General features: G+C 49.7%; 1 protein-coding gene across 3 annotated transcripts in view; it reads left to right on the top strand.

The window, feature by feature from the left end:
• Nucleotides 1-2,791: 2,791 nt before the first annotated feature.
• LOC137651255 (tigger transposable element-derived protein 4-like) overlaps nucleotides 2,792-25,201 on the top strand; it is a 226,178-nt gene continuing 203,768 nt past the window's right edge. The window contains exon 1 of one of the 3 annotated variants that reach the window (XM_068384485.1): nucleotides 2,792-3,015. Coding sequence is in view for 1 of the 3 variants with exons in the window: in XM_068384484.1 (XP_068240585.1) it covers nucleotides 3,292-3,298 (7 nt within the window). In the remaining 2 variants the exon portion in view is untranslated. Of the gene's footprint in view, nucleotides 3,016-3,180; nucleotides 3,299-25,201 lie in introns of those variants that run through there. The other 2 variants (XM_068384486.1, XM_068384484.1) reach the window with 2 other exon arrangements.

Below are 25,201 nucleotides of genomic sequence, written 5' to 3'. Positions count from 1 at the left end.
AGACTGTAGCTAAGGAATAGTTCCAGAAGCTGAAAAGACAAGACTTTTTTTTTTTTATCTTTTTATTATTAAATTTTACAACAGGATCAATACAATGACTTCATATATACAATATAAAATAATGATAAATTACATCCTTTACAAATAACAAAGTATGTAAGCCTTATATCCTATAGAGTAACTTATATTTCTTTTTATTCTTTATTTTCTGTATCAATTTTACAACAGCTATTTAGTATTGATTTTAACCAAATCAGAATGTTTTTGTGAAGAATTTTCTTCACTCTTCTTCTTTCATTCGTATTTTTAGCTCTCTTCTACTAATACTATAGCTACCCCTTAAAAATTCTCTCCTACATCTAGTTTTCTTTAACGAAATATAGGGAGAACTAACCTAAACTTGTTGACAGTGGCGCACGCCATGCTCGTGACGTCACAGCGTAGATACGCACGTTAGAGGGCCTTAGTGTAACCACGGCGTATGTTGGTTCTTTCCTTAAACTACATGGGTCGAGATTAAATTCCTAAACTGCACATTTTATATAAATTCCAATACTGCTGAATTAATGCATCTTATATTTCTCAATACCAATTAAGGTTTGTTAATTTTAAGATGTATGCCTATCGTACCAGTCCATTGCTAATTAATTATTTTAAATATTAATTTTTAGCAAGCCAGAATAGGTAGGATTATTGTATATATAACCTCCCTCAGAGCAGCAAGATTTATCTGAGTATTTAGTACAAAATCCTGCCTCCTCTGCACTCCTTTCAACAATATATTGCTCTGTCCTTAAGTCCCGATATGGCAACCCCAATGGATTACCATGCGCATCATGACCGTCACTTGTTTGGCAAGGTGAAGCCAGGTGATCTCTTCGACCGTAGTGTCGAGCACATTCTACGAGGAGCTGCCCTGGCCTGCTGACCTGCCTGGTCATTGAACCCGGCCAATTCTGGCTCACCCCACTCTCTCTTCCAAAACGTGTCTCACCAACGAGTCCTGTTGCTGCCGGTCGGAGAGATTGAGAAGAGGTCCCTGGTGTACCTAGTTGCAGCTACAGTGAGAATTCTTGGGGTGAGCCAGGCAAGAGATTAGTGCGACAATCAGGTCAACAGCTATCACGGGCATAGGACTGATCTTAAAGGAGTGCAGGTACTACATCAATGGCCATTTAGTTTTCCTCCATTTTTTATTAGCTTAGACTAATTTTAACTTTATAGGGAACCTGGCTAATTACACTATTCGGACTGTGTGCGGTGGGATTGTGTGTATATATTTTTTCTATACAATTTTTTGCCTTTTGAGACTAACATAGTCTCTGGGTCACGTGGGCCACGTGCCAGACCCTATTTTGATTTTGATTGTTGCAGACCACGTGTCTAACCCATCATTTTCATTATTTGAATTGCATTTTTATGATTCCATTTTGTTAAGATATCCGTTTTGTTTCAATGTAAATTGTGAATAAATCAATATTAGGTTAATTAAACCTCCTTACTATTTTTGCTCCCTCATTTATTTTAATGTGTGAAATGCATAGTTGATCACGGGACAAAGTACCCAATATTTAAAGAGAAAACATAAGTAAGTCTATAGGTGGTAACAGCGAGGAACTTTGCATTAATATATTTGCTTCGAAGGTAAAGATCCTTATCTTTAAACTTTTAAACTACTTTACATCACTGCTCCCATTTTGGATTTTGTCTACCTTACATTAACGTAAAATAACTGTCCAGCATTTCATTGGGGTAGCTGGGACGGAGCCGGAACAGAGCCTGAGAATGAAATGACTATAGACCTGACAAAGCTAGAGTAGGCCATAAATTATTTCAAATCGTGTGGAGTGCTTAGGCCTCTGGACAGTAAATTCCCCCTTTTGTATTTGAGTGATGGTTAGTGAATTGTGACAGTAAAGTATTAGCAGGGTGTTTGTGCCCCGAGAGTAAGTGCTCCTATCCTCCCCTGTTGAACTTTGTGTAACTGTTATAAGGAGACTTTCCCGGACTAAGTTCCCACTCAGAACATAACCATTAAAAAATTCTCCACAGTTTTTTGACGAGGGACAAAAATAAAATATGTGCATATTATTATTTTCAATCCATCCACAAAAGAGACATTTATCTTCATTCGAGATTTTCATCATATGAAGCCTATCTTTGGTATTAAGTATTTCATGAACGTATCTATAAACTGTATCTCTGCTGTTCTTATCAATATACTTATTATTTACATACTTCCAAATCTGTTTCCAATTAAAAAGGGGGTACAATAACTCTATCTTTGGTTTATAGTCTTTACAGTTCATTAGTAACCAGTATATTTCTTTAACAGACACCTTAGGATAATTCTTTAAACTATATACTTTCCTTAAAACATCTATCATCTCACTATAATATGATGTGATAAAAATAGTACAATCTCTATAAGTTTTATCAGCTTCCATTAAAACACTACCTTTTATTTTACAATAATAATACATAATCTCAAAACCATAACACTTACTCATAGAAATCTTGTTAAAAGTTCTGAACATAATAGCTTGTCGTTAACGAAATTACGGAAGTGAACATTTCGGGATTAGATCTTTCCTGTCATGTGAGAACTCATAAATGATAAACATGTCTACACAATTAGTTTGTGCATTACACCTGTTAGCATACACAAATATAAATAGAACCATGAGGGACATCCACAGAATATTCAACGACCACATAATTCAATTAAACAGTATCCCTCGAGTACCGTGACTACTTTCTTATTAGATATGAAAGTGCGTTATATTTCAAATAAAACCTTGACATTGAAGGCAGAGTTGTAGGATGAAATATAAACGTACTGATAACAGGAACGTCACTTGTGATGGGCTGAATTTGTGTCAAAGGAGGGTGTTCCAAGATAAACAATTAGATTCACGAAGAGAAGACCTGCTGTTCTTTGACGTAAAGAACGCCATCATTTCCAGCATTTGTTGTGAACGTCGGCTTCTTACTCTAATGTAACATAATTTCTACGTAAGTTTTAAGCATGTAATTATCATTTTTTATACAATTTTGTTATATATAGATACACTTTGTTTAAGGTAGAATGCACAGAAACACGTGATAGCGAAGTAATTAATGGATTTTAATGAATATGCTACTATCCGATATCAATAACAAAGCAGCTTGCTTTGGCAATAACAAACAAACCCTGGTAGCTTTGTAAGCTTGTTTACCTACAATCTCATATACCACTGGAAATGGTGATTTTATTATGCGTTGTCTCATGAAGATAGCTTTGAGTAATGAATGATAAGTTAGTGATTTTAATTTATGCTGTCTCAAGAAGATAGCTTTGACTAGTAAATGACAAATTTCATGTTAACCCTTAAAACACATTCTTTATTCCTAACGATTTTAATGTATATTTTTAACCATTATATTGTAGATACAACGGTAAAATAATAAACACGTGGGATTATCTTCGACCATTGATTTTCTGCATTTAAAGTGGAAGAGAATGGGCGAAATATATCTTTGTATTTCATCAATCATAATAAAGATTTAGGTTATGGCAGCCTAACAACAGTTCTAATAATGGTAAATAATGAAGTAATCTCAAAATTTCCTTATCATTTGTATAACTTTGGAGCCTTTGTATATCAGCGGCCAATTCCTCACGTGTTGATTAAAAATGAATATTAACTAACCTAAACTTTCCCCCCTAACCTAACCTACAAGACGTGTCCTTAACTGCTTACCTAACCGGTGTGACGGTCTGAATGATCCCCCAGTCTCAGAATTCTCCTTGACATTATTGCGCATGCGCAGCTAACGGGAATTCTGGGTACGTAGCAGACGCGTACTGGGAAATCACCCAGTCTCATAGTTCCCCTTCCTCTACATAGAGGAAGTTAACATACATTATTTCAATATTTGTGCAACTGGATCGCTATTTATGAAACCATTAATGACATGTGTGAAAAGATTTGGTGTCTGATTGATATACATAAGAAATTTGCAACCAATTCACTCTTCGAAATGTTTGTTCTCAAGTCATTTGAACTCAAAATAATGTGTAGATAAAATCGGATCCTAGAAATCAATAGTTATTTTCCTATTGGCATTGACACTATTGCAATAATGGATTACACTGTAGAGTTTAATATCTACATGAATCACAAACGATATCTTTGGGCATTACAGATGGAAGTTATCTCGTGCTTTGTACTTCATAATTGTTACTGTGGTAATATGAAAATCGGAATAATAAGTCAAGAATTATATACAGCGTATTAAAATAATGACACTCACTTTCACTATCCCAAATGTGGCTTAATGACTGAGCCTTAACAGTCCTCTGTTGGTTCTTATTCAATCCTGATACATGCTTTCCAGTTGATAAATAAGTTACAATACGTTCACATTTGTTTCTGAACTCTGTCATTCGCTGTGTTTGTCTTTCTGAGACGTCCATCGCGAGCAATAACACCCGGCGACAAGTTGTCGAATGGCACATGTTGAAGATGCATGGATTGGGACATTTCAGACTGGCCGGAAGTTTACAAAATGTTCGCCTATGCGCAGATTATTAAGGAGAATTCTGAGACCGGGGGATTGTTCAGACCGTCACACCGGGTACGCCTGTGACCCCCCCTTAGACTGCTGTATTCTAAGTTAGACATAATAATACATACAGGTGGCTGCTATCATTCATACACCCCTAGCTTATAACAGCAGACCTTGGGTAGTGTGTGTAATGTAGTGACAGCTTTACAACTTTATTAGATAGGTCATGGTTTGTAAGATTATGTTAGGTTAAGTGAAAATTGAATTCTTACTTAATTTTTTAACTGACCCCACCTCCTTCAAATACTAAATTTGGGTTAGGTATGGTTTATGTAAAATGGAGTTGGTTTGAATTGAGTATGGATGACTGAAACCCCATCTCCACTCTTTTCTGGGTTAATGTGGGGAACGTCCCTGACTAGTGAACACCAGACTGGGGTTCAAGTCCCTCTCAAACTTGTTAGTTTCTTGGGTTGCTGCAACCTCACCATCCTTTTGAGCTAAGAATGGGGTGTTTGGGGGACCCTATAGGGCTACCTGCTGATTCATCAGCAGCTATTGCCTGGCCCTCTTTGGTCCTGGCTTGGATGGAGAGGGGCTTGGCCGCTGATCAAGTGTATATATGGTCAGTCTCGAGGGTATTGCTATGCTTGATAGGCCAATGTTACTGTCCCTTGTCTCTGCCATTCATGAGTGGCCTTTAAGCCTTTAAAACCTTTATAGTCACCTGTCTAATTATGGGTATTAATCTACTCTTGCACTGTTCACACAATGTTTGAGGATTGAGAATATAGGTTGTTAGGTCAGTTTTTAGTATGCTGTGGCTTTGCCCCCCCCCCACATTACTATGGACACTTAGTCCTAGGATAGGCTGTGGAGAAGCATCAGGTTTTTATATTTATTTGTGACCACAAAAAAAAAAAAATAAAATCTGTTCTTATGTATTCATAGCTAATTTGAACAATTTTGAACAGAATTTGTTCCGTAACCGAAATACAAACCACGCTATTTACATTGGGTTTACTTTCGGCGTAGCTGAAATGACGAGCCAATAGTTTTTAACGAGGGTTAACTACCCCCGCGCTAGTTAGCGGGGGTAGGGGAAGGGGTAGATTGCTACCCCCCCCCCACACACACTGGTGATTTGCTTCACTTCACTTTTGGCTCCGGCGAAGAACAGACGTGTCTGTCCATCTTGCTCGTTTGACAACCTTAATCTTTTTTTCTTTTCCTCAGCTTGTGTGTGTTTGAAGTTGGCCTCGCCCTTGGATGTCCACCATGCGCAAGTGCCCTGGTATTGCCGGTCGCCATTGCAGTACTTTCATGTCTGTGGTGGATACGGATCCTCACACCCTTTGCCCGCAGTGTCGAGGCCGACGGTGTGACAGAGAAAATACTTGTATGAGTGTAGGGAGTGGTCTGTCTCCCAGTGGGAGAGGTTTGGCCGCCGGCGTAAGAAGAAGTCCAAGAGAGACCGTTCTCCTTCTGGGGTTGCCTTGAAGGAGGAAGGCTCTCGGGACTCTTCTTCCGCCGCCCAAACCTCCTCCGAAGCTCCCCTTCGTCCGGCTCCTAAGGAGAGACCGCCGAGTGGGAGCGCAGGCCCTAGTTCTGTTTCCCGACCTTCGGTGGGGGGAGAGGGCGTCACCTCCCATAGCGGGGCGGCTCCCCCTCCTCCTCCGGGGGAGGTTTTTGATAATGATCCTGTGTCTCATGATGATCTTTTTCAGCTTTGGGCTTCCTTGGGGCTGAAGGGCTTGCCCTTCGTCGACGTCGTGGTGACAGAGGCTTCCGATGGGTCTGGGCAAACCTCTCTTCTTCTGCTGCCAAGCCTCCATCTCGGGGGAGCGCTTTGACTGAGACTCCCCTTCGGAGGACTGATGATCCTGACGACCCCCCTCGTGGCCGCCTTCGCCGTAAGGCTCACCGTCCGCTACGTCGCAAGGGCCTCCCGTCTCTCTATAAGGGTGCTAAGAGGCGCCTTTTTTAATCTTTGCCTCGTTCCTCCGATGGGGACTCCTCGCCGTAAGCAGCCTGCAACTCCTGTCTCCTTAGACCTCTCCGGGGATCAATCTCGTTCTCCAACGCCTTCCAGACCTTCCGTCTCTGGTGCAGATGGACAGCAGTCTGACCTCGTCATCCAATAGGCAACGGTCCCTTCGGGGCAAAGGGTTGCCTCCCACGATATGGGTGCTTCCCTTGCGCGTCAGGGTTCCCCTGCGTGCCCTTCTGCAGTGTTAGCGCACAGGCGCTCTCCTGCTCGTCAGCGTTCTCCTGATCGCCAGCGCTCTCCTGATGATCGTCGCCCCACTGCTCGCCAGCACTCTCCTGAGGACACCGAACATCCTGGTGTTCCTGTTGTGCACCCAGTGCGCCATCGGTCTCCTGAGCGCTCTAGATCTCCTGCCCGTCAGAGCGCACCAGTGCTCCCAGTTCCTGACACGCGCCCTGTGTGCCCACGTTCGCCCGCGCGACCTAGAACTTCGGTTCGGGTCTTGGACAAGGACTCTTCTTCTCCTCGCCCTCGCGATCCTGCTCGTCAGCCTGTTCCAGCGCAGCAACGCTCGCGATCTCCTACGTGTACTTCTAAGGTTTCTGTACGCCCTCGCGCCCATGCACCTCCTGTTCCTGAGCCCGTTCGTGAATGTTCGCGCCGGCAGCTCCCACACAGGATTCCATGCGTCGCCCTCCTGCTCGCCAGCGATCACAGACGTGTCAACGTTAGCCTGCTCGTCAGCGATCTCCTGCGCGTCAACGGTCCCCAGCGCGTCAGCGATCCCCTGAACATCAGCGATCTCCTGACCGCCTGCGCGCAAGCGCTCTCCTATGCGTCAGCGCCCAGAGGATCTGGAGAGACATGGGTCTCCTTCTACCAGCTCGCCCACGCGCGGTCGCTCGCCTGCGGGTTCTATGCGCCATCGCTCGCCAACGCGTCACCATGCGCCAACGCGCCATCGCTCGCCTACGCACCAGCGTTCACCAACGCGCCATTGATCGCCTGCTCGCCATCGCTCTCCCACGCGTTACAGGTCCCCTGGACACCATAGACAGCGGTTGTCAGAGCGATCTCGTTCGCCCAAGCGCTCACTCGCCAGCTCGCCCATGCGTTTACTCGCCTGCGTGCCCGCGCGATCGCTCCCGCGCTCGATTGTCTTCGCGCGATTGCGCGCCCATGCTTCAACAGCCTCTCTCGCGCGACTCCTTAGTTTCGCCTACGCATGAGCGTCAGCACGACCCCCGTTCGCGTCGGGTTCCGCAGCTCGCGACAGCAGCAGGGACGCGTGTCGATAGACCGCAATCAGGATCGCCCCCGCCTAAGCGCAGGTCTCTTTTTCAGGATAGGGAAGACCCATCGGATAGGTCAGAGCAACTTTCTTCCCCTTTTTCCTTACAGGCAGGTCCAGTGGTGTCCACTCCGAAGGATCGCCCGATCCCCTTCCCTCCAGCGGAAATTTCGGACTCTGTGTCCGTGTCTGGGCAGTCTTGGTTTGGTCCTCTGATGCGGGCGTTAGTGAAGGCTATGAAGCCAGCACTCACCGATTAAGGACACAAGCCAATGGCGGCCTCGCCCCCGCTGAAGAGAAAGAGAGGAGTGGACTTCAGTGGTGACTTCTTCCAGGGAGAAGCTGGTTCCTAAGAGGTCCGTCAGGAAGGCTCCGTCCCCTTCACAGGCGCTTTCTCCTTCTCCCGAGGACGAGGCTTTTCCGTCCTCAGGAGAATCCAGTGAGGTAGCGGTCTCCCCCTCGGCACCAAGGGGAAAGTCGTCTCCTCGTGGAGGGGAATCGTCTCGCGTGGAAGGCGCCTTCCAGACCTCTTTGTTGGGGTCGTGTATCCCGCCCAGGAGGGAACCTAAGGACTCCAAGATGATTCCGAAGTCTTCTTCTCGAATTCGTCAGGATCCAGCTGCACCCCGGGAGAACGTCCACGCATCTCCCCAGGAAGAGATTCCTGGGACAGGAGACTTGGCTGCCAGTCCACAGGGAGGAGACCAGCAAGAGTCTGAGCATGCCTTCTGGCAGGTTCTGAGCCTGATGAGACAGCTCAACGGGTTCATGGACCCCGTGAAGGCAAGGACACGGTCCTTTATCAGGTGTACGGAACTCAAAAGCCCCCCAAGGCCAGCGTGGCTTTGCCCTGCTCCCAGGGGCTGAAGAGTGCCAGAGCCAGGGCCTATGCTCAACTCGCGGTTCTCGCTTCCTCCAGTCATTCCTCTGCCGGGAACAAACTCCTCCCACCTCCTCGTCTCCAGCAGAGGAGGTATATTTTGAGATCATGGGGGACTCTAGTCTCGCTCTTCCCCTCCATCATTCGGTAGAAGAGCTCGCTAGGGGAGTTCCTCTTGAGAAGCTCTCCGCCTGGCAGGTGACAGAGGCTTCCGATGGGTCTGGGCAAACCTCTACGGTTCCTGATGAGGATGACATTGCTGAAGGCCCTCTTCCCCCTTCTGTACATCCTTCGAAGGGGGAAGGGAGTCCCACGGGCTCTTCTGCTGCCAAGCCTTCCTCTCGGGGGAGCGCTTTGACTGAGACTCCCCTTCGGAGGACTGATGATCCTGACGACCCCCCTCGTGGCCGCCTTCGCCGTAAGGCTCACCGTCCGCTATGTCGCAAGGGCCTCCCGTCTCCCTATAAGGGTGCTAAGAGGCGCCTTTTTTAATCTTTGCCTCGTTCCTCCGATGGGGACTCCTCGCCATAAGCAGCCTGCAGCTCCTGTCTCCTTAGACCTCTCCGGGGATCAATCTCGTTCTCCAACGCCTTCCAGACCTTCCGTCTCTGGTGCAGATGGACAGCAGTCTGACCTCGTCATCCGACGGGCAACGGTCCCTTCGGGGCAAAGGGTTGCCTCCCACGGTGTGGGTGCTTCCCTTGCGCGTCAGGGTTCCCCTGCGTGCCCTTCTGCAGTGTTAGCGCACAGGCGCTCTCTTGCTCGTCAGCGTTCTCCTGATCGCCAGCGCTCTCCTGTTCGTCAGCGCTCTCCTGATAATCGTCGCCCCACTGCTCGCCAGCGCTCTCCTGAGGACACCGAACATCCTGGTGTTCCTGTTGTGCGCCCAGTGCGCCATCGGTCTCCTGAACGCTCTAGATCTCCTGCCCGTCAGAGCGCACCTGCGCTCCCAGTTCCTGACACGCGCCCTGTGTGCCCACGTTCGCCTGCGCGACCTAGAACTTTGGTTCAGGTCTTGGACAAGGACTCTTCTTCTCCTCGCCCTCGCGATCCTGCTCGTCAGCCTGTTCCAGCGCAGCAACGCTCGCGATCTCCTACGTGTACTTCCAAGGTTCCTGTACGCCCTCGCGCCCACGCACCTCCTGTTCCTGAGCCCGTTTGTGAATGTTCGCGCCGGCAGCTCCCACACAGGATTCCACGCGTCGCCCTCCTGCTCGCCAGCGATCACAGACGTGCCAACGTTCGCCTGCTCGTCAGCGATCTCCTGCGCGTCAATGGTCCCCAGCGCGTCAGCGATCCCCTGAACATCAGCGATCTCCTGACCACCCGCGTGATTTTTCGCCTGCGCGCAAGCGCTCTCCTATGCGTCGGCGCCTAGAGGATCTGCAGAGACATGGGTCTCCTTCTACCAGCTCGCCCACGCGCGGTCGCTCGCCTGCGGGTTCTACGCGCCATCGCTCGCCAACGCGTCACCATGCGCCAACGCGCCATCGCTCGCCTACGCACCAGCGTTCACCAACGCGCCATTGATTGCCTGCTCGCCATCGCTCTCCCACGCGTTACAGGTCCCCTGGACACCATAGACAGCGGTCGTCAGAGCGATCTCGTTCGCCCACGCGCTCACTCGCCAGCTCGCCCACGCGCTTACTCGCCTGCGTGCCCGCGCGATCGCTCCCGCGCTCGATTGTCTTCGCGCGATTGCGCGCCCACGCTTCAACAGCCTCTCGCGCGCGACTCCTTAGTTTCGCCTACGCATGAGCGTCAGCACGACCCCCGTTCGCGTCGGGTTCCGCAGCTAGCGACAGCAGCAGGGACGCGTGTCGATAGACCGCAATCAGGATCGCCCCCGCCTAAGCGCAGGTCTCTTTTTCAGGATAGGGAAGACCCATCGGAGAGGTCAGAGCAACTTTCTTCCCCTTTTTCCTTACAGGCAGGTCCAGTGGTGTCCACTCCGAAGGATCGCCCGAACCCCCTCCCTCCAGCGGAAATTTCGGACTCTGTGTCCGTGTCTGGGCAGTCTTGGTTTGGTCCTCTGATGCGGGCGTTAGTGAAGGCTATGAAGCCGGCACTCGCCGATCAAGGACACAAGCCAATGGCGGCCTCTCCCCCACTGAAGAGAAGGAGAGGAGTGGACTTCGTGGTGACTTCTTCCAGGGAGAAGCTGGTTCCTAAGAGGTCCGTCAGGAAGGCTCCGTCCCCTTCGCAGGCGCTTTCTCCTTCTCCCGAGGACGAGGCTTTTCCGTCCTCAGGAGAATCCAGTGAGGTAGCGGTCTCCCCCTCGGCACCAAGGGGGAAGTCATCTCCTCGTGGAGGGGAATCGTCTCGCGTGGAAGGCGCCTTCCAGACCTCTTTGTTGGGGTCGTGTATCCCGCCCAGGAGGGAACCTAAGGACTCCAAGATGATTCCGAAGTCTTCTTCTCGAATTCGTCAGGATCCAGCTGCACCCCGGGAGAACGTCCACGCATCTCCCCAGGAAGAGATTCCTGGGACAGGAGACTTAGCTGCCAGTCCACAGGGAGGAGACCAGCAAGAGTCTGAGCATGCCTTCTGGCAGGTTCTGAGCCTGATGAGACAACTCAACGGGTTCATGGACCCCGTGAAGGCAAGGACACGGTCCTGGATCAGGTGTACGGAACTCAGAAGCCCCCCAAGGCCAGCGCGGCTTTGCCCTGGTCCCAGGGGCTGAAGAGTGCCAGAGCCAGGGCCAATGCTCAACTCGCGGTTCTCGTTTCCTCCAGTCATTCCTCTTCCGGGAACAAACTCCTCCCACCTCCTCGTCTCCAGCAGAGGAGGTATATTTTGAGATCATGGGGGAGTCTAGTCTCGCTCTTCCCCTCCATCATTCGGTAGAAGAGCTCGCTAGGGGAGTTCCTCTTGAGAAGCTCTCCTCCCGGCAGGTGACGTTCTCGGCGTCGGAGATCCTGAGCCATGAGAAGGTCGCGAAGTGCGCAATGCAGGCCACTTCGTGGCTGGATATCTGGCTAGGTTCTCTAGGCATCCTATTGCGCTCCGAGGATCTGTCTAAGGAGACCAATAGGAAGGCCTTGGAGACCTTCCTCCTCTCGGTCATTCGCTCCATCGAGTTCCTGGCACACCAGGTTACCAACCTTTGGGCCAACTCGGTGTTGAAGCGTCGTGATGCGGTGACCGAGAAGATCCATCCGAAGGTCCCCGCCGTGGATGTCTGCAGGCTCAGGCACGCTTGCCTTCTTGGGGGGAATCTGTTCGAGCCGCAGGACATGGAACGTACAGCTGAGAGGTGGAGGAAGTCTAGCCAAGACTCCCTCCTCCAAAGGGCCCTTGCATCTCGGCCCTACAGGCCTCCAGCTCCGCAGCAACCGCAGCAGCAGCCTCGCAAGACACCAAAGCAGGCGCCGGCAGCTAAGAAAGTGGTGTCTAAGCCCCAGCCCTTTCCAGCCAAGGACAAGAGGGGTGGTAAGTCCTCCAGGGGAGGCAAGACTCCTAGAGGGAGCGGCCGCAAACGCTAGGAGTGGCAGTCCCCCCGTGTGTCCACCTGCGGGGGGATGCCTTCAAAGTTGTGTGCACAGGTGGCAGCAATATGGGGCCGATGCTTGGACGGTCTCCGTGATCGGCCAAGGGTATCGCGTCCCATTCACGACATCTCAACCTCCCCTGACAGCGAGTCCAGTGTCGATGAGCTCCTATGCCATGGGATCGGTAAAGGGGCTAGCCCTTCGGGCAGAAGTCGAGACCATGCTCAAGAAGGATGCTCTCCAGGAGGTCGTCGACGGCTCCCCAGGCTTCTTCAGTCGACTCTTTCTTGTAAAGAAGGCGTCTGGAGGATGGAGACCTGTCATCGACCTCTCAGCTCTGAACAAGTTTGTCAAGCAAACTCGGTTCAGCATGGAGACAGCAGACACGGTCAGACTTGCGGTGAGACCACAAGACTTCATGTGCACACTCGATCTAAAGGACGCGTACTTCCAGATCCCAATCCATCCGTCTTCCAGGAAGTACTTGAGATTCAGCCTAGACAGCAAGACCTACCAGTTCAAGGTGCTGTGCTTCGATCTCTCCACAGCACCTCAGGTGTTCACCAGAGTGTTTACCCTGATTTCATCTTGGGCGCACAGGAACGGCATCCGTCTCCTTCGTTATCTGGACGACTGGCTGATCCTAGCAGATTCGGAGTCGACCCTTCTTCGACACCGAGACAGGCTTCTGGGACTTTGCCAGGATCTGGGGATCGTGGTAAATCTCGAGAAGTCCTCTCTGCAGCCGTCCCAACGACTGGTTTATCTAGGCATGTTTTTAGACGCCAATCTCCACAAAGCCTTTCCATCAGACGACAGGATAGCAAGGCTGAGGAGGGTGGCGGAACCCTTCCTCAGGCGAGAAGAGCTTCCCGCCCAAACATGGTTGCGTCTCTTAGGTCACCTGTCCTCCCTGGCTCATCTGGTTCCAAATGGCCGTCTCAGGATGAGATCCCTGCAGTGGCGGCTCAAGTCCCGGTGGAATCAAGGATCCGATTCCCCAGACATACAGGTCCCGATAGGACCTTCGGAACAGGCGGACCTGCGGTTGTGGCTGGTCGACGAGAACCTGCGAAAGGGAGTGGTTCTTCTCGTCCTCCCCCCGGAGTTGACACTGTTTTCAGACGCGTCAAAAGAAGGGTGGGGGGCGCACATTCTGGACCAGGGGACCTCAGGCCTTTGGTCAGAATCAGAAAAGTACCTGCACATCAACCTTCTAGAGATGAAGGCCGTTTTTCTAGCTCTTCAACAGTTCCAACGGACCCTGGGTGGTCACTCCGTGGTGGTGATGAGCGACAACACCACGGTAGTGGCTTATATCAACAAGCAGGGAAGTACTTTTTCGCAGCAGCTATCCCATCTTGCAGTAGAGATTCTGAGGTGGACCGAAGTTCACTCGATAACGCTATCGGCTCGCTTCATTCCTGGCAAGAGGAATGTGCTCGCCGACAGTCTGAGCAGGGCTTCGCAGGTAGTGAGTACCGAGTGGTCTTTGGATCGTCTAGTAGCCAACAAAGTCCTGACTTTGTTGGGTTCCCCGACCGTGGATCTGTTCGCGACAGCTTTGAATTTCAAGCTGCCCCTGTACTGCTCCCCAGTCCCGGACCCCAATGCACTCTGGCAAGATGCTTTCCAACAACATTGGGACAACATCGACGTGTACGCCTTCCCACCGTTCTGTCTGATGAGAAGGGTGCTCAACAGGACCAGACTATCGGTCAACTGTTCGATGACTCTGATAGCTCCGCTATGGCATCACGTGGAATGGTTCCCGGACCTTCTGCATCTCCTGACGGAGCTCCCGAGAGAACTTCCCCCACGACACAAGCTACTCAGACAACCACACTGCAACATCTTCTACAAGGCCATAGCCTCGGTTCGGCTTCACGCCTGGAGACTGGCCAGCGTCTCCTCACGGAGAAAGGCTTTTCGCAACAGGTTGCGGAGAGGATGTCTCGGCACCTGCGAAAGTCCTCTGAGGGAGTCTACCAGGCGAAGTGGAGAGTCTTCTGTGGTTGGTGTCGTGGGAGGGGTATCTCTCCACTCGATGCCACTATTCCAGCAATAGCGGAGTTCCTCGTTTATTTGCGGGAGGAAATGCGCCTTTCGGTCTCAGCGGTGAAAGGCTATCGCTCAGCCTTAAGCTTGGCTTTTAGGCTGAAAGGAGTGGACATTTCTTCCTCGCTGGAACTCTCTCTACTCATACGTAGCTATAAGCTTACCTGCCCTCAGTCGGAAGTGAGACCTCCTCCTTGGAACGTGGTTCGGGTTCTCAGGGCTATTAAGAGACCTCCCTTCGAACCATTACGCCAGGCCTCTGATCGCCACCTGTCTTGGAAGACGGCTTTCCTGCTTGCTTTGGCCTCTGCCAAGCGAGTTAGTGAACTTCATGGTCTCTCGTATGACATCGCCCATTCAAGGGGATGGGGGGAGGTAACGTTCAGGTTCGTCCCTGAGTTTGTTGCCAAGACTCAGAACCCTGGAGTGCCGGACCCACGGTTCGACTCTTTCAGGATCGCGAGTCTCCGTTCTGTAACAAGCAACCCAGACCAGCTGCTACTATGTCCAGTGAGGAGTCTGAGGTGTTACTTGAAGAGAACAGCTGCAGTTCGTCCTCAAGTGCAAGCATTGTTTGTTAGCACAGGCAGGACGAAGAGGAGGGTCACCAAGAACACCATCTCGGCTTGGATTCGAAGGGTTATCCATCACGCCTTGAATCCAGACCCTCCTCCGTCACATCGCCCTAGGGCACACGACGTCAGGGGCATTGCTACGTCCCATCGCCCTAGGGCACACGACGTCAGGGGCATTGCTACGTCCCATCGCCCTAGGGCACACGACGTCAGGGGCATTGCTACGTCCCTGGCCTTCAAGAGAAACTTCTCTGTGACGCAGGTGCTTTAAGCTGGGGTCTGGAAGCGTCAGACGACCTTCACAGCCCACTATCTGCAGGACGTGACCCACAGGAGCCTCAATGCCTGTTCTATTGGGCCTGTGGTGGCTGCACAACAGCTGGTCTAACCTCAGGCTCCTTTATGGACAAGTAGCAGTAGGTTGAGGGCGTTGTTACCCGGTTTTAGTCTGCGTGAATGAAAGAGTATGTCTGACCCTTACTTCTTTCTTCATCCTCCCCTCTCTTGGGGAAGCAGCATCCTGGTCTCCACATAGCTGACCTCAACCTCTGCAGGTAACCCATGCTTCCTTGTGCTCCTAGTATTAAGCTTAATACTGTCGCGTCCCCCATACCCTGACGAGGTGGTATTGGGAACGTCCTATCCTGGATTCCTATCTAAAGGTCTCAAGGTCAACTTCATAGGACGAGTCACGCTCTTTCCTCCACACACAACTTATGTAGGCCACACATTCCTTGCGAAGCGAGGAACTTGTGAGGTGCAGGGGCTCCTTTTCTTAAGTGCTACTCACTGGGAAGCGGAGCCCCCGCGTAAAGCCAAAGTCAGTAAGGCTGGGGACTTTCCACCCTTCCTAAGGGGTAAATCACCCAATGTAAATAGCGTGGTTTGTATTTCGGTTACGGAACAAATGACAAATTCGGAGATAATTTGTATTTTTCCTAACCATACAAACCTTAGCTATTTACACATATTTGCCCGCCAGCCCTGTCCCCCAAGTCAAGTCCTACCTCTAAGTGAAGTGAAGCAAATCACCGGTGTGTGGGCGGGGGAGGGGTAGCAAGCTACCCCTTCCCCTACCCCCGCTAACTAGCGCGGGGGTAGTTAACCCTCGTTAAAAACTATTGGCTCGTCATTTCAGCTACGCCGAAAGTAAACCCAATGTAAATAGCTAAGGTTTGTATGATTAGGAAAAATACAAATTATCTCCGAATTTGTCATATTTTGCAGAAACCCAGGTTTTCAAATTATAACAGACATTTGAATCACAAGATGTTACAGTACAACTGAAAAATCATATGTCAAAAGGAAAACAAACAGAGATATGACTTAACCTGAATGTCACACCCAACCTTACCTAAGACTCTAATCCTTTCCAATGTTTGGTTGTTTGAAGGGTTATCTTCGATATTTCTGTTTCAGTCGCCTTACTATTATTGTAGTTACTGTATACAGTACGATAGTAAAAAACCCCTTTGTTCCGTAACTGGAATACAAACCTACGCTATTTATCAGGGGTTCGCCGAAAGGACGAGCCATTAGGATACTGTATAGTGAGGGTTAACTACCCATTCCGCTAGAATCGGGGGTTAGCTTGCTACAGCTCCCACTACCTGTGATTTAGCTCACTCGGATGGTGAACGGTTGTTGCTGTTCTTCGTCCTCACCAAGTTATTTTGGACTGCCATTAATGCTTTTGTTTGTGCTTTCTCTTTATTAGTGTGTGTTTGTGTTGACTTCTGCTGACCATGCATACCTGCCCTGGACTTGAAGGCTGGCCCTGCGGTACCTTCATGTCAGCTGTGGACACCGATCGTCACACCCTTTGTCCCATCTGCAGATGTCAACAGTGTGATAGTGAAAATAAGTGTAGTGAGCATCTTGAGTGGTCTACCTCCCAGTGAGAAAGGTTTGGGCGCCGGCGGAAGAAGTCAAAGCGGGATATTTCTCCTTCGAAGGTTTCTTCGAAAGGGGAAAAACCCAAGGCCTCTTCTTCCGCTTCCCGACCTTCCTCCGAAGCTCTTACTTGATCGGCCTCTTCTGAGAGACCGACGAGTAGTATTGTAGGCCCTTTAATTGATGGTCAGCCCCGATCCTCGAGAGATGGTGTTGCTTCCCCTAGTGAAGCAGCCTCTCCCCCTCCCCCTCCCCCAGCGTGAAGCCTTGTGTCTTTTTTCTTTTATTCAGATGTGGTCAATTTTGGGGCTTCAGGGTCCGTCCTTGAAGGACTCCTTGCTGCAGCTCATCCTCTTTGGTGCTAGTGTGCAACTTCGTCGACTTCGGAGGTGGATCCTCTTGACGTATGTTAACGTAGTGGTGTCTGAGGCATCTTCTGCTGCTGCTGCCGACACCCTTGCCCCTTCAGACTCTTAAGCTGTTGCTGCCAACTGCACTTCCCCCCGTTCCTGGTCATCCTTCGAGGGGGAAGCAAAGTCTTTTGTCTCTCTCACCTGTAAGTGTTTCTCCACCTCAGAAGAGTTCACTCATAGAGACTCCTCTGCGGAGGACTGCTGCTTCCATAGATCAGCTTGCTGATTCAGCAGCCCCCAGAAGGTATCTTCGATCTCATAGAGCTCACCCTCTGCTTCGCTGTAGAGGTGTCCCTTCACCATCGATGAAAAGGCGCCTCTTCGGCTCTTCAGCCTAGTCTTCGCAGCCTTCCCCCGCAGAGGAGCCTTCTCTTCCATCGGATTCTGGCCCTCGACCTTAGCCCTCTCCTGGACCTTCTTCTGACGACGTTGCCGCTATTCCTTGGACTTCGGCCTTGGACTCTTCTGGAGGATGTTCACCCTACCAAAGGACATATCCATGTTCCCGACCTTCAACACGGCGATCTTCTGCTTCTCTCCGACCTTGTGACCTGCCTTCTCCATTCCTGACTCCTGTTTCATGCCTGCCTGCTCGTGATATGTCCAAACATCACTCACTCACGAATGCGCTGCCCTACGCAGCGTTCCAGACCTTCTACAATGCGCCAGCTCCCATCAGTGCACCAGCGCTCACCAACAACTTGTCAGTGCCCAGCACATCAACGCGCGCCAGCGCATCAGCACGCTCCGTCGCATCAGTGCTCTCCTGTGCTTCAGCGCTCTTCAATGCCCCAGCAATCTCCTGATCGCCAGCTCTCCCCAGCGGATTTGCGCCTTGCGAAATGCCATCGTTTGCCAGCTTGCCAGCACACCAACACTCGCCAGCATACCTTTGCCCTCCAACTCGACAGTGCTCTTCTGCACTCCAGTGCTCTCCTGCTCACCTGCGCATCTGTCCTCTCCTATACGTCAATGCTCTCTAGCTCGCCAATGCTCTCCTGCATGTTAGCGTTTTCCTGTGTACCACGCTCTGTCTTGCGCCGGCACTCTCCTGTGCACCAGCGCTCCCCAGCTCGCCAGCGCTCACCTGCGCATCCGCGCCCATATGCGCATCTACGCTCGCCTGCGCACCAGTGCTCTCCGGCTCGCCGGCGCTCTTCTGGGAGTCAGCGCTCTCCGGTGCATCAGCACTCCCCGGCTCGCCAGTGTTACCCAACGCACCAGCGCTTTAATTTGCATCAGTGCTCTTCTACGCGTAAGCACTCTACTGTGGAACAAGTTTCTCCGTCAAGGAAATCTCGTAGTCAAAAGGAACAGGAAGGTAGGTGTTTTGACAGGTCACCGTCACCCCACTCTCCTACCCGCGAACACATTACAGCGCGACTGATGGGGAAAGAGGGAAAGGGCTCCACAGAAGGGTTCAAGATACTGAAGATACCATTTTCGAAGGCGGACCTACTGCATCACCTATCGGTTGAGACTCCTCACAGGGAACCTTCGGTCCCTTTCTCTTCGGGAGGGCTTTCTGACAGTGCCACCGTCAGCAAGCAGCTTTGGTTCAGTGCCATGGTCCGAGCAGTTGTGCAAGCCTTCGGGCCTGTGTTTTCATCGTTGTTTCTACTCCTCCTCATACAACAGCTCCAAATCCACTGATCCAGAAGGAAGCTCCTCGCAGGGAGGAGCCCCTAGCTGTCTCCTTCCTCCCCTTTCCCATCAAGGAGGTCCCTTGAGAGATGAGAGCAGTCTCTAAACCTGTAGAAGACTCCATCCTTCCCCCTCAATTTTGGACACCCTCTTCCGACCAAGAAAAGAGTCCAAGGACTCCAAGACTGCCTAAGTCCTCGACAAGGTCTGCTAGACCCGCAGAGGTGGTCAGTCGGGTGTCTCCTATCCATCCCCACGACGACGACTACGATCCACCCCAAAATGACGTCTCATGGGTGGAAGACTCTGAACTCGCTGTAGTCCTAGACCATTGGAAGCAGAACAGAGAGAGTCCGAGCATGCCTTCTTGCAAGTTTTGGCCTGCATGAGGTCTCTCAATGGGTTGGTAGACCAGGAGATGGCTCCTCAGAAGGGCAAAGACATGATCCTAGACCATGTTTTCGGTCCTCAGAAGCCCCCCAAGTCCAGTGCAACCCTGCACTGGTCTCAAAGGCTGAAGAGTGCCCAATGGAAGGTTCTGTCTCAGCTCACCGGCTCCTTTGGCTCCCTTCGCACAGGCATATCCTCTAGACTCCTCCCACCTCCTGGTATCCAGCAGAGGAAGTACTACGAGGTCCTTAGTTAGCCTTTCCCAGCCCTTCCTCTACATCATTCCTTAGAGGAATTGACAAAGGGGATCTCTTGAGAGATACTCTGCGGACTGCATGTGTCATTCTCTGCTTCTGAGATCCTCAATCAGGAGAAGGTAGCGAAGTATGCCATGCTGGCTACTTCGTGGCTAGATGTCTGGTTGGGGTCTGTGGGAAACCTGGTGTGGACCGAGGATTTTTCCAAGGAAAGCTTCCGGAAGGCGATAGAGTCCTTTCTCCTATTGGGTACTCGTACCATCGAGTTCCTTGCCCATCAGGTAGTTAACTTGTGGGCAAACACCATAGTTGAGAGGTTTCATAGCCAAGTCCCTCAAAGCAAGATTGTGAAACTACGGAACTCCTCTCTGGAGGGTTCCTTCCTGCTGGGAGATGTTGAGCGAGCTGGAGAGAGGTGGAGGAAGTCCCACCAGGACTCCCTTCTCCATAGGGCCTTAACATCCCGGCACTATAGACCTATCTCTCAGCCGCAGACCAAAAAAAAAAACTGAAACTAGTAGGACGACAGCGATGGATACAAAGGTGTCTAAGAAGCCCTTTCCTGCCAAGGACAGAAAAGGCACCAAGTCCTCTCGTGGAGGGAAAAATCCTGGAAGGGGTGGCCGAGGCCGTAACCGCTCACTTGTCCACCCGTGGGGATACGCCTGCAACTCTGCTGGTAGAGGTGGATACAGCTCAGGGCCGAACCCTAGAAAGTCTCCGTGATTCATTCAGGGTATTGCATCCTGTTCATTCAATCTCTCCCTCCACTGACCAAGACTCCAGTGACATCGAGCTCCCATGTGAAGGGGTCTGCAAAGGAGCTGGCCCTCCGGGCTGAAGTCCTGACCATGTTGAAGAAGGGGGCACTCTCCAAGCAGTCTTTGATGACTCCCCAGGTTTCTTCAGTCGACTTTTGTGAAAAAGGCGTCTGGAGGCTGGAAACCAGTCATTGACCTCTCAGCTCTGAACAAATTTGTCAAACAGACTCTGTTCAGCATGTAGACTGCAGACATGGTCAGACAAGCAGTAAGACCACAGGACTTCATGTCCACACTGGATTTAAAGGATGCATATTTCCAGATCCTTATCCATCTGTCTTCAAGGAAGTATCTCAGGATTACGCTAGACAACAAGAAATACCAGTTCAAGGTACTGTGCTTCGGTCTTTCCACAGCACCTCAGGTTTTCACGAGAGTGTTCGCTGTAGTGACATTTTGGGCTCACAGGGACGTCGTCTGTCACCTACGCTATCTGGACGACTGGCTGATTCTAGCAGACTTGGTGGCGACCCTTCTTCAGCACCGAGACAAACTTCTGTGCTTTGCCAAAATTTGGGGATCGTGGTAAACCTGAAGAAGTCATCTCTGCTTCCCTCTCAATGGCTGGTATACAGTACTGTACCTAGGAATGATGATAGACACCAATCTTCACAAAGCCTTCTCATCAGATGATAGGGTATGAGGCTGAGGAAGGTTGCAAGACTGTTCCTCTGACAGAGAAGAACTCCTAGCCCAGAGGGGGTTATATATCTTTGGACACCTATCATCCCTGGCCCTTCTAGTTCCCAATGGCCGCCTTAGGATACGATCTCTCCAATGGCGGCTAAAGTCCAGCTGGAATCAGGCTCACAATTCTCCGGACATTCTGATCCCCATGGGACCAGAAGATTGATTGATTGATTTAAAGTTTTCAGGCATCCTGACATCTTAGGTCATTGACGCCGATGGGACCAGAAGAACGGATGGACCTCGATAGGTGGGTGGCAGACAAGAATCTGCTAAAGGGCATCGACTTCTTATCCCTCCTCCGGACATAATACTCTTCTCAGATGTATCAAAAGAAGTGTGGGTGCCCCACATGCTGCACCACACAACCTCAGGCCTATGGTCATAGTTCGAAAAGTACCAGCACATAAATCTCATAGAGATAAGGCTGCCTTCCTGGCTCTTCAATAGTTCCAACAGTTCCTGGTGGGCCACTCATTTGTGGTAATGAGTGCCAACACCACAGGAGTTGCTTACATCAACAAGCAAGGTGGTAGTTATATCAGCCCCCATCCCATCTGGCAGTAAAAATACTGAGATAGGTAGAAGTCAACTTGGTGACCCTATCAGCTCGCTTCATTCCTGGTAAAAGGAATGTTCTCGTGGACAACCTGAGCAGAGCAACTCTGATAAAGGGCTCCGAGTGGTCTTGGAATCATCTTGTAGCCAACAAAGTCCTGACTTTGTGGGGTTCCACGACGGTGGATCTGTTCCAACGGTCCTGAGCTTCAGGCTCCCGTTGTACTGCTCCCCAGTCTCGGACCCCAAGGCCCTCTGGCAAGATGCATTCCAATAATGGTGGGATGACATCGATTTTTACCCCTTTCCCCCATTCTGTCTGATGATAAGAGTACTCAACAAGACCAGAACATCGGTCAATCTCTCAATGACCAGCATAACTCCGCTATGGCATCACGCAGAATGGTTCCCAGACCTTCTGCAACTCCTAATGGAGCTTCCGAGAGAGCTCCCTCCGCGACACAATCTACTTATACAACCTTATGCCAACATCTTCCACAAAACTGTAGCTTCGCTACAACTTCACGCCAGGAGACTATCGAGCACCTCCTCACTCAGAGAGAATTTTTGCCACAAGTTGAGAATAGGATGTCTGGACACCTGTAAAGATCTTCAGCTTCAATCTACGAGGCAAAGTGTAATGTCTTCTGTGGTTAGTGTCATGGAAGGGGTATCTCTCCCCTCAATGCCACTATCCGAGCAATAGTGGAGTTCCTCGTGCATCCGCGGGAGGAAATGTGCCTCTCTGTTTCAGCAGTAAAAGGCTATTGCTCAGCCTTGAGTCTCGCCTTTAAGCTGAAAGGAGTAGATATTTCCTCTTTGCTAGAACTTTCTCTCTTACAGAGTTAAGAACTTAACTGTCTCCAGTCGGAAGTGAGACTTCCTCCATGGAATGTGGTTCGAGTTCTTCGGTCCCTGAAGGGTCCTCCCTACAAACCGTTACGCTAGGCAACAGATCGCCACCTCACGTTGAAGACGGTGTTCCTATTCGCCTTGTTTTCTACCTAAAGAGTTAGTGAACTTCATGATCTCTCGTATGGCATTGCCCATTCAAGGGGATGGGGAGAGGTAAGCTTCAGCTTTGTCCGTGTGTTTGTAGCAAAGACTCAGAATCTGTGGGTAGCGTATCCTAGATTCGATTCCTTCCGGATAAGAAGTCTCCATTCTGTAACCAATGACCCAGACTAACTGTTACTATGTCCAGTAAGGAGTTTGAGGTACTACATTAAAAGAACAGCCATAGCTCTCCCCTGTATGCCAGTGCTTTTTGTCAGCACGAGAAGTATGAAAAGGAGGATTACAAAGAATGTCATCTCTGCTTGGATTCGCAAGGTAATTGATCTCTTGCCATGGAGTTATTGGGTCCTTTGACTGGCCAGACAGTACTACATTGGATCCCTCTCTCTCGTTTGCCTACACAGACACACCGAATAGTCTGGCCTCTTCTTCACATTCTTCTCTGTCCTCGTACTCCTGACAACACTGAGATTACCAAACAATTCTTTGCTCAAGGGGTTAACTACTGCAATGTAATTTTTCAGTGGCTACTTTCTTTTTGGTAAGGGTAGAAGAGACTCTTTAGCTATGATAAGCAGCTCTTCTAGGAGAAGGACACTCCAAAATCAAATCATTGTTCTCTAATTTTGGGTAATGCCATAGCCTCTGTACCATGGCCTTCCACTGTCTTGGTTTGACTTTAGATGTCAGGATGTCAGATAACTCCTAATCAATCAATCAATCAATCAATCCACTGTCTTGGATTAGAGTTCTCTTGCTTGAGGGTACAGTCAGGCATGCTGTTCTGTTATTTCTCTCTCCTTTTTTTTTAAGTTTGTATAGTTTATATGTGAAAGATCTAATTTAATACTGTTACTGCTCTTAGTATACTGTATTTTATTTTGATTGTTTATTAATTCTCTTGAAGTTTTTTTATTTCCTTGTTTCCTTTCCTCACTATGCTATTTTTCCATGTTGGAGCCCCTGGGCTTATAGCATCTTGCTTTTCCAATTGGGGTTATAACTTGGCTTGTAATAATAGTAATAATAATAGATCCTGATTCTCCTCTGACACGCCGACCTAGAGCTCATGATGTCGGGGGCATAGCTACGTCCCAGGCCTTCAAACACAATTACTCTGTGACGCAGGTTCTACAAGGGGGCCGTGTGGAAACATCAGATGACCTTTACCACCCACTATTTGCAAGACATAACCCACAGAAGACTCGATATGTTTTCTATCGGTCCTGTGGTGGCTGCACAATAGCTGGTTTAATACTGCACCTCAAGCTCCTTGATGGACAAGTAGCGGGAGGTTAAGGACATTGGTTACCCAGTTTTAGCCTGAGTGAACGAATAAGAATGACTGTTTTTTTCTTTTCTTCATCCTCCCCTCTTGGCGAAATCAGCATTCAGGGTCTACTGCACAGCTGACCTCAACCAACTACAGGTAAACCATTGTTCCCTTGTGTAACATAGTATTTTGCCAATACTGTTACGTCCACATACCCTGGCAAGGTGGTATTGGGAATGTCTTGGTGACCTCAGACAATTCCTATGATTTGGAAGAATTCTTACCTTGACAGTCACATTGCTAGTATCACAAACAACAGTTTGTGTAGGCCGCAGACCATGCATGGAAAGGTTTTAGCAAGGTGTAGGGTTTCTACCTACTATGTGCTAACACACAGAGGTGAATCCCGGGTCGAAGCCAAAAAGCCAGATTAGCAAGGTGGTATTGGGAATGTCTTGGTGACCTCAGACAATTCCTATGACTTGGAAGAATTCCTACCTTGACAGTCACATTGCTAGTATCACAAACAATAGATTGTGTAGGCCGCAGACCATGCATGGAAAGGTTTTAGCGAGGTGTAGGGTTTCTACCTACTATGTGCTAACACACAGAGGTGAATCCCGGGTCGAAGCCAAAAAGCCAGATTGGCAAGGTGGTATTGGGAATGTCTAGGTGACCTCAGACAATTCCTATGACTTGGAAGAATTCCTACCTTGACAGTCACATTGCTAGTATCACAAACAACAGTTTGTGTAGGCCGCAGACCATGCATGGAAAGGTTTTAGCAAGGTGTAGGGTTTCTACCTACTATGTGCTAACACACAGAGGTGAATCCTGGGTCGAAGCCAAAAAGCCAGATTAGCAAGGTGGTATTGGGAATGTCTTGGTGACCTCAGACAATTCCTATGACTTGGAAGAATTCCTACCTTGACAGTCACATTGCTAGTATCACAAACAACAGTTTGTGTAGGCCGCAGACCATGCATGGAAAGGTTTAAGCGAGGTGTAGGGTTTCTACCTACTATGTGCTAACACACAGAGGTGAATCCCGGGTCGAAGCCAAAAAGCCAGATTGGCAAGGTGGTATTGGGAATGTCTTGGTGACCTCAGACAATTCCTATGACTTGGAAGAATTCCTACCTTGACAGTCACATTGCTAGTATCACAAAAAACAGTTTGTGTAGGCCGCAGACCATGCATGGAAATGTTTTAGAAAGGTGTAGGGTTTCTACCTACTATGTGCTAACACACAGAGGTGAATCCCGGGTCGAAGCCAAAAAGCCAGATTAGCAAGGTGGTATTGGGAATGTCTTGGTGACCTCAGACAATTCCTATGACTTGGAAGAATTCCTACCTTGACAGTCACATTGCTAGTATCACAAACAACAGTTTGTGTAGGCCGCAGACCA

This window comes from Palaemon carinicauda, chromosome 12 (genome assembly GCF_036898095.1).
Source record: "Palaemon carinicauda isolate YSFRI2023 chromosome 12, ASM3689809v2, whole genome shotgun sequence".
Taxonomy (NCBI): domain Eukaryota; kingdom Metazoa; phylum Arthropoda; class Malacostraca; order Decapoda; family Palaemonidae; genus Palaemon; species Palaemon carinicauda.
Note: the sequence above shows the minus strand (reverse complement) of the source record. Positions and strands in the feature narration are given on the sequence as shown.